The sequence below is a fragment of the Phalaenopsis equestris genome, unplaced genomic scaffold (assembly GCF_001263595.1).
Source record: "Phalaenopsis equestris unplaced genomic scaffold, ASM126359v1 Scaffold000025, whole genome shotgun sequence".
NCBI classification, from domain to species: domain Eukaryota; kingdom Viridiplantae; phylum Streptophyta; class Magnoliopsida; order Asparagales; family Orchidaceae; genus Phalaenopsis; species Phalaenopsis equestris.
In genome coordinates this window covers 957066-975685 of record NW_018164467.1, presented here as the reverse complement: position 1 = coordinate 975685, position 18620 = coordinate 957066, and the positions used below count along the sequence as shown (strand labels likewise).

The 18620-nt window shown below is 33.4% G+C and overlaps 1 protein-coding gene across 2 annotated transcripts in view; it reads right to left on the bottom strand.

Moving 5' to 3' along the window:
* The window catches only part of LOC110018570 (alpha-glucosidase 2), a 73601-nt gene that overhangs the window by 9969 nt on the left and 45012 nt on the right, over positions 1 to 18620 (bottom strand). For both annotated transcript variants that reach the window (XR_002293364.1, XM_020715919.1), the window contains exons 16-18: positions 10580 to 10773; positions 10380 to 10488; positions 9843 to 9998 (exon numbers count right to left, since the gene is read on the bottom strand). Coding sequence is in view for 1 of the 2 variants with exons in the window: in XM_020715919.1 (XP_020571578.1) it covers positions 9843 to 9998; positions 10380 to 10488; positions 10580 to 10773 (459 nt within the window). In the remaining variant the exon portion in view is untranslated. The remainder of the gene's footprint in view (positions 1 to 9842; positions 9999 to 10379; positions 10489 to 10579; positions 10774 to 18620) is intronic.

Here is an 18620-nt window from a genome sequence, read left to right as displayed (position 1 = left end):
CTCTCTAGTTGGAATTCGATGGAATTGATTAAATCTCAAATACACAATCCCATGTAAACTGTTGCGAGCTGGCACCTCAGCCCGCCAACAAAGCACGTCGCCTTCAACCGACTTTTTCAGCGGCCACCACCATTGTTAGCCACCTATGCCCACTGCGGCCTTCATCGCCGCCGTTCCCATCCACAAACTGATGACCGGACGAGTGGTGAACTGATGATTTCAAAAACTCCTTAGGTGATTTGTCGGAAAAAACATTTGATAATGAGATTCAGGCCGCTCCAAAAAAAGGAAGACTCCTTGTTGGGAAGACTGATGCGAGAGCTGATAGCAAACCAACAAGAGCAGAACTCCCATGGTGCAGAATTTCGCAATACACAATCATGATCCCGTGTTTGTGCGACTAGCGGACCGACCTTTCCAGATACAACTTAAGGAAAAGATTACTTACCTTTTTTATTTTTTTCTTAAATTTTATTTTTAATTAGAGGCCATTCTATTATGAAACTTTTTATGCATGTATTTTGTTATTTTTGAGACATTAATTTTGTTTTAAGTATTTTGAAAATTGTATTCTATGGTTTTTATCTTAAGAATGTTGTATATTTTTTTGCAAGTGACGTATTTGTAGCTTGCTCAGGAATAGATAACAAACCTCCTTGCAATCCATATAACATTATTTCATCGTCCACCTCAGTGTTTTCAGTCGGGACAGCCTCCTAACGTAATCTATCCCTTCCAAATGTCATTGATCGCCCATATTTTCCCCAACTATCTCCCCACAAAACAAACTTCCTAAACACTTTCTAAGAACCCTATAATGGCATCAAAAACCCTCCAACATCAACACCTCTAATAAATTCAATAGTATGTAATGCAATCACAGTCGAAAAGAAAAATATTAAGACTCTTATTTCCGCAAGATTTGAGCAAGGATTGTAAAATAATCCTTTTTTGTTCTTGCTTTGTTTTTCTATACTCCTGGTTGGTTCATGTATCACCATTTAAGGCTTATAGAAGGTGTGATAGAACACAATAATGCTTTAAGAATGTCGTAGAATTTATACCGAAAGTGGGATGATCGATGGTGGCAGATAATCGATGCAAACAGTGATCATATGACATCTTGGGAGAAGAAAAAAAGTTGGTTCCTACTGTAAACAGTAGGGGGGAAGCGCCGCCGACGGTTGCTCGGCGGAAAATAGTAGACAAACGGTGCATTAACAATGTACAAACAACAATGGCTAAGGCTGCAAATGAACCGAGCATTTGGTAAGCTGCTTGTAACCGTCACTCCCCAACTAATCCCTCTTCAAAGGCCAACTGTGGTGCGACGGAGGCAGATGATTAGGTAGACCAAATTCTCACCAGCACTCATCCTGACTTGCAAAATCAAAACTCAGTAGGTTAAGAATCAGTCTAACTAAATCGCCGCAAACATGTATGATTTATTTTATTTTTATTATTCATTCAAATACGTGGACGCATGAAAATCATATCATCAAAACATATATACATAGCTGCTAAATCTAAAATAAAAAAACTATGCACCCAAAAGCCTGTACAAGATCCCAAAACTATTAAATGTAAAAATTGTACCAGTCACACATAGCTACTGCCCGAGTGCTCCTTACATTTTCCTAAAATTCAACAATAAAGATGGGGCACCATAAGCTCAAAAAAATAATCAAAGCTAAAATAAAATTTTATAGACGGAAAGAAATAACATTTATACTCAAATGTAGCTCACGTACATGTCCACAAGACGTGTCACAATATACTATAATCATATAATACATGCAAAAAAAAGACATGTAATGCAGAGAATTATGATTACTGTACAGAACATGTATTTCATCAATTAAAGTGTAATCATAAGCATATTCATAAGAGTCACCAATAATTATAACAATGCTACTGAAATTGTATAATTCTCAACTATTTTCATATATCATCATGACATGAATCATCACCCAACCCAAAGGCTATAACAAATATTAAAAAAGATTGGGTCCCTCCAAATATAGTAGTTATCAATAACCACCTTTAGTATTAACGATTCAGTACATTACATCCCCATCTCAACCCATCAATTCCTAGAGTTTCATCACTTTCAAAATATTAAAAGTCGAGAATCTCATCACTCTCTATCATATGCACTTACAAATATTCATATAATACTCTATCTATAACACCATTTGGGATATTTCTTTAAGCATAATTCATAAAACAAACATTTATCATAGACATTTCATATATCATATGAACGAGTCATAATAAACGACTACTTGCAGTCAATGATTTCATTAAAATGTTTATTAATCATATGAACGAGTCATAATAAACGACTACTTGCAGTTAATGATTTCATTAAAATGTTTATTAGATTCATAGGATAGAAAAATCATAAGTATTATAAGTGACAAATCAAGTTTTAATTCATGAAGCCTAAGCATATATTCATTTATAATATGTAGAAAATTCTAGATGTAATAGTATCAAACATATAATCATATAAAAACCTATAGAAAGTTATTTTTTTAGTACGTGATTATTTCACTAGAATTGATGGGGCAGCGCTATGACGAGTTTCCCAAAACTCGCCTCGAGCTCGTCCCTTAGTGCAAACAACCTGAAAATCGTAAATCTCTTAGGTTATTCATAAATTATTATCTCAGATCTTATTTTAATCTGTAAAAAAAATGTGTCAATATTTATATCAAATAGGTTGCCTCCATGATTTCTCCTTGCAAATTACTCCAAATCCTCTCTTCCTCCCCCCAATTTTCCTTCCTTCCATTCACTTCACTGATTTCCAACTGATTAGTCATACAGAAGCCCACAAACCAAGTTTGTAGTATACGACACAAGTTTGTCTCTCGATACGGCTTAAAACAAAAAAGTGCACCAATTCATGTCAAATGTCAAAATGAAAAAGTAAGGAAAGCAAGGAATATCTCACATATTGACAAAAGGGGTTTCCTACATGCTGATTAACTTCCATCGCCTAGTTCATGCCCGATATAGGACTTGGTTGTGGACAACCCCAGACTCATGAAGCCCAAATCAAGGAGAGAGGAAATGAAGGGAGTGCGACATTTAAGTTGTCCCCAATAAATACCAGACCTATGATCCTATCTAGCCATTACATGTGCGGTTTAGTACATGAGAGGGAGTCAACTGGGAATAGTGTTGAGGTTTAGGGATTAATTCAGAGGTAATGTAAGTTTAATTAAACTTTTATATCATAATTTTATATCTTCTCATACACTTAAAATTTATGTTTGGTGTTATATATCAAATTGATCAATTCGACGTACAGAATATTATAAAGTTATTTCGATAGAATTATGAGGAATGCAAAATTTTGGGTATGTTTTACAAGTGTCTAAATTTTACCTGATTTCTCAAAATTAGATGTTATAGCACTTCCCTCATAAAGATTTTATCCTCAAAATTTTTTAGTTGACTTGAACAAAAAGAGATTTTTGTCGCATTTCTTCTTTTTTCCCATGTAGCTTCTTTCTCAGGCCTGTACTTTCATTTTATCTTTGACAAAAGGAATTTGTTTGTTTCTCAACTTCTGAACATCAGTTTCTAAAATTTTATTAGACTTTTTAAGTATAAGTTAAATTTTTCTGCACGTCAATCTCTTCATGTGAAATCCCGTGGTCTAAATTTAAAATATATTTTCTTAGCATTGAGATATGAAGTAGTTCATGAAAATCTAAAATATCAGCAAATAAATCTAGCTTGTAAGCATTTGAACCAATCTTTTCTATTTTTTTCAAAATGACTGATGTACCTAAGACTTAACTTGCTTCCCTGACCAAATCTGATTGTACCTTTCATCGGCCTCACATTTAAAAAGACAAAATCACCCATTTTAAATTCTACTGCTTTGTGTTTGGGTAATAATATTTCTACCGTCGATCCTGAGCAAATTTCAATCTGCCTCTAGTTAATCAAATTTTTTTATGGCATCCTCAACAAACTCAAGATTTAATATTTGACGTTTACCCACTTCAACCCACCATAATAAAGTTCTGTATTTTATGTCATACAATGCTTCATAAATGAGCCATTTTTATACTGTATTGATAGTATTGTAGACGAACTTGATCATTAGGATGTGAACTTCCTAACTGCCTCTAAAGTCAGAGACACAAAGCCTTAGTAGATCATTCCAATACCCGAATTGTTTTTTTTTTTGGATTGCCCGTCAATTGTGGATGAAATGTTATATTAAAAAAAATGTGTACCCAAATCTCCCTGAACACCTTTCCACAATCTAGACATGAATCTTCCATCTCTGTCAAAAACGATAACTTCTGAAATTTCATGCAATCTAATAATCTATTTTACATATAATCTAACCAACTTTTAAATTGAATTTTTCTGCCTAAGTGACAAGAAATAAGCTAACTTTATTAGCCTGCCAATAATGACTTAAATACTGCCATCACCATTTCTGTATCGAGAAAATATCATAACAAAAATCATAGCAGTTTCTTCTCATTTTCATTTAGCTATATGCATGATTGTAGCAAACTACTGGGCCTCTGATACTTGGTTTTTACAATCTGATAAGCTTGACATTTTGACATATATTATGCAACATTTTTCTTCAAACATAGCCACCAGAATATCAATTTCAAATCCTTATACATTTTCATGTTGTCTGAATGAAGTGTATAGCTTGCATAATAAGCTTCATGTAGGATTTTTTGTTTTAAATAAGAATTAACAGGTACCCATAACTGCATCTTGTTTCTGATAATACCATATTCATCAATAGTCATATTCAACTTCCTCTCCTGATTGAAATTATTTCAAAAGTTTCGAATATTCACTGTTAAATATCTGAGCTATCTTGATTCTATCTATCGAAGTCGATTGCACGATCAACTGATACAAATACCAACTATCTTTTGGTCTTTTGACTTCCAACTACAAGACATTAATTACTTTAATAATTTCCATCTCTAGAGTAATAATTCAACTTGCACTACACGTGAAATTACAAGTCAAAGTATCGACAATTACATTTGCTCGATCATAACAATATTGTCTATCCATATAATAGTCTTTGATCACTTCTACCCACCTCTTCTATCTTTTTTTATGAAAATGTACTTCAAACTCTGATGATTGGTGAAGACCTCACACTTCACACCATACTAGTGTTTCCAAATTTTGAGAACAAATATCACAGCAACTAACTCCAGATAGTTTATCAGATAATTCCTCTCATGTGGCTTCTACTGACTGAATGTGTATGCTATTACCTCTTTATTTTGCATTAGAACACAACCCAAGCCTTACAACAATACATTGTTGTAATTTTGGAACCCTTCTATACATCATGGAGTAGTTAGTACTAGAGTGGTCAAATAATTCTTTAATTTTTTAAAACAATGTTCACATTTTGCAGTACACTCAAATTGAACATCTTCATCAACTTGGACAACGATATGTTAAAATCCTTTATCGAACCTCTTGCAATATTCGACCATTCCAAGTAAACTGCATACCTTCACAACATTCTTTGTGGTAGATCATTCCACAATTGCTTTCACCTTTTCAGGATCCAATGAGATTTCTTGTCTACTGATAATATGCTACAAGAATGCAATACTCTGCAGCCAAAATTCACATTTTCAAAATTATGTATGTAGATGATTCTGTCATAGTACCTCTAATACTATTTTCATATGTTTGGCATGATCATAATCAACTCTTGAATATATCAGAATATCATCAATAAAAGTAATGACAAATTGATCCGCATAAGGCTTGAATATTAGATTCATCAGGTTTATAAATATAACAGAAGCATTTGTTAAGTTAATAAACTTAATTAAGAATTCATAATGATCATCCCTGATTTCAAAAACTGTCTTAGTTATATCTATCTCTTTGACTCTAATCTGATGATATCCTGATATCATATTAATCCAGAAAAATACAGTACCACCCTCTAACTGATCAAGTGGATCAACGATTCTTAGTAGTGAATATTTATAATAGTTAATAATGTAGAGTGAGCTACAACAAGCCCAACAAAATAATCAAGATTAAAATAAAATTTTATAAACAAAAAAAAAAACAAAGTGCATGCTCAACAGACGTAATCATATACATGTCAATGTCCATAACTCATGTACATGTCCGTAACTCATCTACATGTCCACAACACATGTCATGACATGTTAATCATATAAATGATGTAAAAGAAAAGACATGCTATGTAAAGAATTATAATTGTTGTACAAAACATGTATTTCACTAAATCAAGTGTAATCATGAATATGTTCAAAAGAATTATCAATCTAATCATAAGAATGTCACTTGTAATTATATAGACCTCAACTATTTTCATGTTTTGTAATATTATGGGTCATCACCCAGTCGAATGGATACATCAACCATTGATGACGATTGAGCCCCTCCCAACATAAAAATTATCAATAGCCCCCTTGTAATATATTGCCTCTGTCTGATCCAAATGATGCTCAAAGTTTCGTATTCGCCTAAATACCAGAATTCGAGAATCTCATCATTTTATATTATCCATACTTCCAAATATTCATGTAAAAATTTACCTATAAAATCACTTGTGATATTTCTTCAAGTATAATTCAAGTACAAGCATTCATCAAATAAAAAAATTTACATATTATATGCAATAATCATAATAAATGAATACTTACAAACAATGATTGCATAAATATGTTTATCAGATTCATAACATTGTGAAATTATAGGCATCGTAAGTCACAAATCAAGTTTATTTTCATACAGTCTATGTCGATATTCATCCACAATATACAAAAAAATTTAGATGCAATTTGTCAAACACATAATAATATGAAAACCCACAGAGTTATTTTTTTTAGGTTAGCACATAATTATTTCATCTGAATTAACGGAGCTCGTCGCCTAGTGTAAACCTAAAATTCATAAACCTCTTAGGATGTTCATAAATTCTTATCTAAGTCTTAATTTAACCCAGAAGTAAAGATACATGTCAATATTTACCTCGAATGGCTGCCCTGCATGAATTCTCCTTATGAATTATTTCAAATCATTTCTTCCTCCCCCAACCTTCCAAAAAAGTCATGTATAGGGAGTCGATACCAAACACAAGACAATCTCGGATAAAAGATAATCTCGGATAAGAGAATTTTAGAATATATATATATATATATATATATAACCTACCTCCTGAATTGCTCGTAGTGAGGGAGGACCGAGATGTCAGAGATGAGACCCTTTTGCGCCACTTTTAGAAAACCTCATTTGGGTATTAAAATCAGTCCAACAATGTACAAATCAACAACTAATCAAACAATGGATGAACTACATCGTTGGAAACTGTCTACGAACATTTAACAGAAAGAACATCCTACTGTGGGAACCAGATACTTTCAGAGAAGAAGAAGAAGAGCCCCTCCTATATGTTCACACTTCAATATGGCGTGCTTGTCATATATATCATTCCAAAGTTGATTCCTCATAACAAACTAAGAGTGGGGGAAGAATAATATAATTTTACTTACTCGGGATTTGGTTCGTGAAAATTTGGGTCGATATACAACTCCATCTCAAGTTGTGCCCATAATGGAATGTGCTTTAAAATGACAACGCTTGTAGAAGTGACTTACTGCGAAGTTATAGTAGCTCTACCACCTTCAACGGGGCTGATCTGACTACAACGAGAGAGAAGCTTCGACAAACCGAGAGACTAACTCGGAAGCTACCCACAAGGACCCTTCCCAATGTTCTACTATAGTGTCCCGATTCTAGCTGCAGTACTGCAAGGAGACGTCTGTGATCCCTTCTACAGTACTGAAGGAGATTGCATCTTGGACCAGTCCAAGAGGACCGATCAACACTTTACGTGAACTTCCCTCTATTTGGAGTGGGTTCCACTCATGTTTACTCTAAATCTATAAATATGTTATTTTCATGTTTTAGGTTAATTTTTTGTGATTTTTCTGTTAAGATGGCAGTCGGCGTCCCCTGTCTTCCCTTCAAGAGTTGTATCCAAGGATGAATGGTGCTCCAACTATATCTCGCTCCTAGGTAATGACTATCCTTGACCTTCCAATACACTGTAACCTCTCGTCAAAATTGTCGTTGCTGTAACTGATGCAGTCATCCCTTCCCCGAACAACACATTTCCTATCACTTGCAGTCCCACATTCTCTGTCGCTTCCGTCCTCACCCCCATCACTATTCTAGCCTCCCTCTTTGCTTCCCCCGTAATTCTAGTTCTCCAACTTGCTGCCATCGTTTTTCCCGCCACCATAAATACCCTCTCCTTCCCACCAACTGTTGTTGCAGCCATCCAGGACCAAGACATTGCCACCTAACCGTTGTTCCAACCTTCATGCAATGCCTCCCTGCCACATATTTGCTGTTCCAACCTCTGGAAACCCGAATTCCACCTTGTTGTGCCCAGGACAGCAAGGACCAGTTGTTCTGTTGTCATATCGGCACACTTACTCTACGCTCCCACCTTACCACCACCATTATAAACCCCCAACAGCCATCACCATTGCTTGCAATCCAACCCAGTTTAAGTTAGTGTTGTCATTTGTCGCAATTTCAGATTTCCGTGTGTTGTGTTGTTGTAAATTCCCCTTTTAGTTGTGTAGATTTAACTTATTAGAATTTCAGCAATAATCTTTTTTTTCCTATTGTTGTTTAGGTTAACCCGGGTATCAGAACCTCCTGCTGCTAACCATCCACTCTCTCGTTGTCCTTCCTCCCAAACAACAACCGACCTTCTGTTTCGCCCTTCCAACCTCCAATAACTTTTCATATTCCCTACCATTTCGCTTTCCCCGACATCTCCCCGCAAGATAAACTTCTTAAACACCTTCTAGAAACCTTAAAATGTTGTCATTCTTATATATCCTAATTGAATCATATAATGGGTCTTTTTTTCATGAGAATTTAACAAGCATGTCTATTTTCCTCTTCATAATTTTTATTATTCTTTCTATCTCCATGGTTCTCAGAAGAGGAGTAGAGGTGTTAAAATACTACGCCTATCATGTTATTGTAAGAAAAAGGACTTGGAAGTTCAGGTGGAAACACGATGGTGAAAACGAAAAAGAGCACTCTGTTCTTTGGGTGCAAAGACATTATCTAGCCTTCACATACTCGAATTTTATTAGTTATATTTGTTTATTATTCAATATTCATGTTAGAACAAATGTGTTAACTCATTCTCACCCAAAGTTTATCTCCCACAAATCTACAACTAAAGAGATCATGAATGGCAAGCACACCAATAAGCCTAAAGTCAGGAATACAAGACCTTGTGGATGGAGACAGAACATCGAATCACTAGGCCAAGTGAGCTGCACAATATCAATAAATTTGATTAACCTAAGATGAAACATGGCAAATAATTATCATTGATAACTACAATGAAATGTTATATCAACCTTATTCCTCATTTGGAGGCAATGTTTAATCCTAATAAACTATATGGTGCTAAAACTGTCACCAGCATGTGAAAAGTTTATCAAAAATCACTCTAGGTAGGCTAATAAACATGAAAGCCCTAGAACCAGGTGGTAATAATTTATCAAGGCTCCTAATACGGCATGCTTTCTAGATAGCTTACTGCTTCAATGAACACAAGTTCCCTTGAAACAGAAGTTTGGAATAGAAGAAACGAAAAGACAAGCTGCACAGTAAGAAAATCCAGTTGAGATAGGAAGTCAGATTCAAGTCATCAATTAGACTGAGAAAATCAATTTAAGTAACAATATAGCAACATCATATTTATTACTATGCATAATACAGTAGTAGAAATTAGAAGCTACCTGATGGAAGATGTATCATGGAGATCATCCGACCACCAATCCATGGGACAACTTTAAGCAGCCAGTCCCTACTCTTGATCTCAACAGGTGTCTTTGACAGTTGAATCCCTTTTTGCCCAGAGAGATCAACTGCATCTGGAATAAGCTTTGCTTTATCTGCAACACCGCTTCCATATGAATGTACCAAGTTGAAAAGAAAATTAAAGAAGCCTAACAAAAAAAAGCTCAACAGAAAATGTACAAAAGGGACTTCAATAAAAGATCGAAAATAAATGTTTTCTTTTAGCAATTCAAAAATATAGAAAATGCTGCATAATTTTAACCAGTTTCTCAGACAGCAAATAAATAATAACATCATTGATATGTAAGAGGCATATTACTATGGTAGTCAAAGTATTATAATCGTTGAAGAGTATATGTCGGTAGTTAAAAGCCCCATTGGAGTGATATCAAGTTTAAAATCCACAAACAAAAAATAAAAAAATAATAATAAATTTCACAAAACTATAGTTCTGGAAACTTCTTGAAAAAACATGCCTAATTTTTCCCTGTACTGAGTTTCACTTGCAGATAGCAATTTAGATATTTCACATTCTGAAGGCATTTTGATGCGCACTTCCTCACCATCAATTCCTCGTCCAACAATCTTCATTCAACAAAAGTATTTGTCAAGATGATAGCTTGAATGAACTTTGCAATACAAATAAGAAGTTAATATAAATGAAACAATAACGAACCATGGCTCCATTCCCAAGCAGAATATGAACAAGCAGACTACGAGTATGCCTCCTCCATGATCCTTCAGTTTGGGAAACTCTAACTGTAACAGTAGAGGAGTTCAATTCCGCAACGTAGTACGTAAGGATAAAGGCTCCCTCAGTGTATCCATATCCATCACCATCATCCTCAAACAGAACGCCTTCAGCCTTGCCTAGAAAAAAGATATTTATTTCAGAACAAAGTAAAACAAGTTACCATCGCCAAGTAAAGCTGCTCTAATGCGGGTCAAACTCGGAAACAAGAAATATTTGTGTTTTGCATCAATTTTAGCATTTCGATTGTAATTCGATCAATGAAAATGTTTTAGTACTATTTTATGTTGGAAGATTTACATACATAACTCAATTCCTAACGCAAAAATGCCACCCAAACTAGTCATGAAAAGGTGTATCTTACCTTTCAAAAGTTAAAATACTGATATTTTTTATGTGATATGAATGATTTGAGTGGTAAAATTGTCAAAAGTCAAGTCTAAAAATTAAATATATAAATACATGAGAATTTGGTGGTATGTCTTTAAATGCCCCATTTATATTTGAGTCATTATTCACATAGATTGTAAACTATAGTGTGCTTGAATATTTATTTAGGCTTAATCTCTTTGTAGCAGAAGATTATGTGCTTGTAAATTATTATCTTATCAATCTATCTTTGATTAAAAGCCTTACGCAAGAACAAAAGCATGAATTAAGGTACAAATCACCAAAGATAATAATGACGCTTTTATGCAAAGCTTTATAGTATGCGAATATTATAAATATCATCCTTTTTTTATATATATAAATATAAATATCAACCTGCTAAAACTACTACATCATTTATTAATACTTCCAAGAATAAAACCCATCTAAAGCGTTCTAAAAGCACACCAACATAGGGCAATGTATGGTTAAATAATATTCTAAAAGAAAATAAATATAATTTATGATTATTCTTTGAATGCCAAATTAGATGCAAACCAAAAAAAAAAGGGCTGATTGGGATCACTTTTGATTTTTATTTTTTATTTTTTGTTTTCTTTATAATTTGATTTAAAACAAAACATATTTTTGTATAATATAAAATGTTTTAGTTGTTTTTCAAAATACTCGAAACAACCTTTAGATGTTTTGAGCATTTTTAAGAATAAGCTAATTTACTTTTAAAAAGAAAAATAAAAACATGCAAAAATTCACTAAACAAAAATGTTTTAAAAAAAAAACAATGTAGGCTCCGAAAATTCGACGAATCGGACTCTCCGCTGTTGTTGTTGAGAGAGCTTTGAGGGTTAAATTTTCAAAGGACATGGAATAATAGATAAGACAAATACCCAGACATTTCTCATATTGCAAGGATTTTTTTATCCTAATATAACGAATAATTAAATAAATAAATATCAATTATGTTACACATAATTTAATGAATAAATAAGTTTAATAGCATAATTATTTATATTTTATTTCTTAAATGGCATATAATTGCTAGTTGAATCGTTTTATACGTAAAAGTATATGGTTTTCCACCTTGAGGAAAGTAATTGTTTTCTATTAGAGGATAAACACATCATGTTTAGTTATGGGCCTTAATCCTTATCATTTGTAGTAGATTAATAGTTATTTCATATGATTGTCAGTCATACTCTTGCTACTTCAATTATTAATTTGCACTTACTATAGACTTCAATTACTTATAATGATGCAATCATTAACTGTCTTGCTCTATTGTTGTAACTCCTGCATATGTGAAAAAATCTTACAGTTATAATATTATTCTTGCTAGCACTTTACTTTTATGAGATGACATGTAAATTTGTATCATAATTTTATGTGAAATAGCATACTTCTTACATATTATACTTGTGAAGAATTTTGTATACTTGTGTGATAACATGTAAATTGGTAAAACCCTTTTGGATGTTGGCTAGCCGGGCCAATGGGCTCACAAAGTGACGACTCTACAGAAATCGTTGGATTTACTTAAGTTGGCATTGATATTCTCAGTTTTAGGGTGTCTGCTAAAACCAACTAAATATAAATATAAATGTAAGTGGATTATAAATAAATTTGATTCGAGATGATTGCATATTTTTCTTATGATAACTAAGCATATTTAACGTTCACGACCCTCTTTTTGCATTATAATGTTATATGTACATGATAATCATTCTAATTTATTATTCATACTTCACGCACCATTTCCCTTATTGTTTATGTTTTGCATCTAACATTCTTTGATTTTGCATTTCATATCTCTTGTCTTCTTAAGATTGTGTAGGGGGAAAATTATCCTTAGTCAGTTATTTAATCAATTTTGATTTAGCGTATCTTTCAATTATTTAGAATGAGTTCGAAAAGAAGAGGCGCTGCAGTCGTTTGTGCAAAAAGAGTCCAAAGAGCTATTATAAATGATGTGTCTATTCCTAGGGGGTCTCCGTTCACCAAATCGTCGTCGTGCTGGTCATCCTCAATCCACTAAGACTATTAGAGCACCAAATCTCAACATGACAACTCACCTGAAGGTGATAACATAGAACATCAACCAGGTATTGCGATCCAATTTTGCAGCCCAAATTGCACAAGCAATTCAAGCTATTTAGCAAGCGACGTAACCGACACCACAAGCTACTCAACTAGTACCATTATTGGCCATCGTGAAGGAATAACCTAATCAACTAATGGCGCGAACCAACGAGAGTGTCAGATCGAGTGATGGATCAATTTCTGAAGATGCACACTCCTACTTTTAAAGTCACAATGGACCGATCGAGTCTCATGCATGGCTTCATGATATCGAGAAGAGGCTTCAAGGAATAAAGTATCCTAAAGACTATAAGGTGGACAATGCGACATTTCAGTCGCACAAAGTAGCTGATGATTGGTGGGAGAGTCATCACCACAGTACTATCATACCAAAAGCAATAATTTCGTACGAGGATTTTGAGAGATTGTTCCTGAGCAATATTTTCCTATAGTGGACTGGGGTGTCAAGCTCATGAATGACGAAAGGGATAAAGACAGTTCAAAAGTACAAGACACGGTTTGCTAGGATCATCTGTTTCATCCATTTGATTAATTAGCAATAAGATCAGAAGATCTACCACCTACTGGTTGATTTGAGAGAGGGCATTCAGAGGTGTAAATGAACTGTCAAGTCTAAGACTTGCAGAAAGCTGATGAACCAAACTATTCATGTGGAGATAGAGATCAATGTTTGCGAGGAAAAACATGCTGGGAAGTGAAAGTGTGCAAATACAAGCGAATGAGAGTTCTCAAAAGAAACAATATCAAAATAAACAAACAAGAAAGTCAAAAAAAGATATTCATTGTGTTCATTGTAGAAACTGATATTATGGAACATATAACTTGGTCATCGACAAATGCTTCAAATGCTATAGTGTCGATCATAAAACTAAGAATTGTCCACTCAAAGTTCAAGATCAATTGCAAGTGATATATACCCAAGAAAATAACTTTAAATCTCATCATAAAAAAAAACTGACAAAAGTCAAATGAATGTCAATTTCAGAATCATCATAGAAATGTTCAAGCGAAGCAAAATATTTTTCAACCTCAACAGCAGTTACAATAAGTGATGGTGTCTCAACAATATCAGCCTCGCCCTCCGACATCAAAATACTAGCAGTATTAACAACCACAATAGTCTCAACTGACGTATCAACACCATTCAATGGTGAAGTACTAGTCTCAGTGATCTCAAGCTTCAAATCAGCCCGAACAAACGATTCCACCTCAAGCACCTCGAGCATTTGGTATGTCGCATGAAGCTAGTGAAACTTCTGATGTGGTAGCAGGTATTATCCTAATTTTAAAGCAATCGACAATGATATTATTTGACTCTGAGGCAACACGTTCATTCATATCAAACAAATTTATATTTAGTGCATTGATTTCTTCATTACAAACACTATGTCATCTGGCTCACATGTGATAGTTACTAAGTGTGTTCGTGATTGTGGCATTATTATCAATAACATACATGTCTGCTACTCTTATATTGTTCCACTAGCTGAGTTTGATATAAGTATCAGCTGCTTTTTTGATTTGATGAATAGAGTTTTCAAACCTTGGTTCGATTTGTCATTATTTTCATTGATGATATTTTAGCTTACTCCAAGAAGGAAGAGAAGCACGTCGAACGTCTCAGAGCAACACTGATTACTCTTCAAGAGAACAAACTTTATGTCAAATTCTGTAATTTTGGCTTCAAGAAGTTGCATTCCTGTGAAAGATTACTGGTGGAGTTGAAATTCCTACAGATTGGCTGAGGCCAAGTATTATTAGCAAGATTCATGATTTCCTTAGATTAGATGCATACTATCAAAGATTTGTTGAAGTTTCTCTCGTATTTCCTTAGATTAGATGCATACTATCAAAGATTTGCTGAAGTTTCTCTCGTATAACTGCACCTTTATCAACATTGAGCTTGAATGCTTTAAATTTGAATGGTATGATATGTATGTTCAGAGATTCAAAAACTCAAGAATTATGTGGTGGCAGCCCCAACTTATCCCATCCCCTCCAACATAAATGGATTTCAGATCTACAGTAATGCTTCACATCAAGAATTAAGATGTGTTCTAATACATATCTCAAAGTTGTAGCTTATGCCTCTAGATAACTCAAGATGCATTAAGGAAATTATTATACCCACGACTTTGAGCTGGTTGCAACTATTTTTGGACTAAAGATTTGGAGACACTCCTTTTATGGCGTTCGTTGTGAGGTCTTCACAAATCATAAGAGCTTGAAGTATGCTTCTACGCATAAGGAGTTGAACATGAGATAAAGGCAATGGCTCGAGTTGATGAAGGACTATAATTTGGAGATTCACTGTCAATCTGATAAGAAAAATGTTATCGTGAATGCTTTAAGCAAAAAATCTTTGATGTATACAGCTTGGATGATCACCCAGGAGCACAAGTTATCATAGGAGATGGAGCAACTCCGACTCAAGATACTACCAATAAGAGATTCAGCCTACACTTGTAAACCATATTCGTGTGGCTCAGATGATAGAAGCAAACTCACTACAACTTAGAGTGCAAACAAAGAATGGATCGAAACCCGATTTTAGTATCGATCAAGGAGACACTTTGAGATTTCAAGATCGGTTGTGTGTTTCTGATTAGAAAGGACTTCGACAGGAGATGCTCAATGAGGCACATTCTACTACAGATTTTATTCATCCGGGGAGTATTAAAATGTATCAAGATCTCAAGAAGAAATTTTGATGGTCGGGTATGAAAATCATTATGGCTGAGTTTGTAGTCAAGTGTTTGAATGATTAACAATAAACATCACAGATCATGTGGTTTATTGCAGCCCCTTTCCATTCTAGAATGGAAATAGGAGATTTCCATGGACTCTGGTTGGCTTATCAAGACTGAAGGAAGGAAATGAAGCTATTAGGACTGTGGTTGAAAGACTAGGTCAGCTCATTCTACCAATCAAGCAGACCTATTCAGTGGAAAAGTTAGCCAAGATATACATAGATAACATCAATAGACCAAAAATATAGCTAAAGATAGTATTTATTAGAGAATATATATATTGTTATTGTATTATTATAATTTATATATAGATATATATATATATATATATATATAGACTAAAAATAGTATTTTGATTATTTAGATAAAGTTAGTTTTAAATAGGTTCATAGCTTCTTTCTTTTTAAAATATAATAATAATGATTTAATATATTGACAATAATAATAAAAATAATAATATTTTTATTATTAATATTAATTATATTAATAATAAAAAATAATTAAATGTCAATTAAATTACACCTAATTTAATGAATAAATAAATTAAATTGCTTAATTATTTATATTTTTTTTTCAAAATTGTGTAGGATCGCTAGTTGAATTGCTGCATATGTAGAAGTATCGTGTTTGTACCTCGAGGTAACTAACTTATTTTTATTAGAGAATAAATTTGCAATTTCTAATTAGGGGCGTTAATCCTTATTATTTATAGTAAATTCATAATTACTTCATATGATTGTCAGTCATACCTTTACACCTTTAATTATTAATTTGCACTTGTTATAAGTTTCAATTATTACTCATGATGAAATCACTAACTGTCTTACTCTAATGCTGTAAAACTCTCGCATGTGTGAATAAATCTTGCAGTTATGATATTTTCTTTCTTGCATTGAACTTTTTATGAGATGACATGTAAATTCATATACCTGTGAATAATTTTGCATGTTTGTGTGATGACATGTATGTCGGTGGAATTTTAGGTGTTGGTTGGTTGAGCCGACGGACTCACACAGTGACAACTTTACGGGAAATCGCCAGATTTCCTTGGATTGGTATTGACCTCCCCTGCTTCAAGATGTTTGTTAAAATAGACTAAATATAAATATAAATTAAAACTGAATAACAAGAAACTTAATTCGAAATAATTGCATGTTTTTTTTATGAGAAGTAAACATATTTGATGTTTAACACTCTTTTGTTGCATTATGATGTTATATATGCACATAGCAATCGTCTATATTTATTGTTCATACCGTATGTCCCATTTTCATTACTGCCGACGGACTCACACAGTGACAACTTTACGGGAAATCGCCAGATTTCCTTGGATTGGTATTGACCTCCCCTGCTTCAAGATGTTTGTTAAAATAGACTAAATATAAATATAAATTAAAACTGAATAACAAGAAACTTAATTCGAAATAATTGCATGTTTTTTTTATGAGAAGTAAACATATTAGATGTTTAACACTCTTTTGTTGCATTATGATGTTATATATGCACATAGCAATCGTCTATATTTATTGTTCATACCGTATGCCCCATTTTCATTACTATTTATGTTTTAATAAATAATTGTTATTTATTGAGTTTGTTTGTCAAACTCACTCCTTGATCTTTTGCATAATAAATTCTATTCAGCGACTAGCAGGAGCGTCTCCAACGGAGTACAATTTCCAGTTTTATATTTTCTGTCCTGATATTTTTTTCTTTGGATTTGTTTTAGCTATTACATTCTCCTTTTTAGGTATGGATGATTGTTTCCTATTGTCATTTCAGTTTTGACTCAGTTTGTTTTCTATTTTTCTTTCAGTTACATCAGTGGACTATTAATTATGAAATAGAATTTTTATATTCGTGTGTATTCCTATTGTTATTTGAATACAATTTTCTTTTTGATTTGAATACATTAGTACACTTTCCAGTTTTATATTTTATGTCCTGATATTTTTTCTTTGGATTTGCTTTAGCTATTACATTCTCCTTTTTAGGTATGGATGATTGCTTCCTATTGTCATTTCAGTTTTGACTCGGTTTGTTTTCTATTTTTCTTTCAGTTACATCAGTGGACTATTAATTATGAAATAGAATTTTTATATTCGTGTGTATTCCTATTGTTATTTGAATACAATTTTATTTTTGAAAATACAAAACATATTCATTTGATCATGCTCTATGTTGCTTTGGGGCACCGCCTTCTAGACTCGGGTGTGACATTTAGTGATACTTCTATTCCAATCATTAGATGTCCTTGTTATAAAAAAACGAGAGTGATTATTAATAAAACCAAGTCCAAGTTGTTGGTATAAGGCCTATGAAGATGATAGTATAAACAAACTAACGCATGCCCTGCCTGCTTTCCAAATAAGGGGCAGCACTTTCTTCTTTTACGTGATTTCTTTATAATGTTATTGCGACAAGATGATAAGGAATAGATGGCATATGGGATTCAAACGTTTCCATGAGTTGAGATGAAGGGTTTGAAAGTAAGAGATGAAACTTGAAAGAAAAACTTACAGGGATAAACTATTTTAGCAAAAAAGCAAAACAAGAGAAAAATAAAACAGCCCTAGTCCTTCCTTTGAAGGGCCACTTATGCATTAGGCTTCATGGAGGCATCCTGAGTGGAAGTCAAAAACTGATGTTTATTTTAATATATATCTACACACATCTACACACACACACACTCTATATATATATATATATATATATATATATATATATAT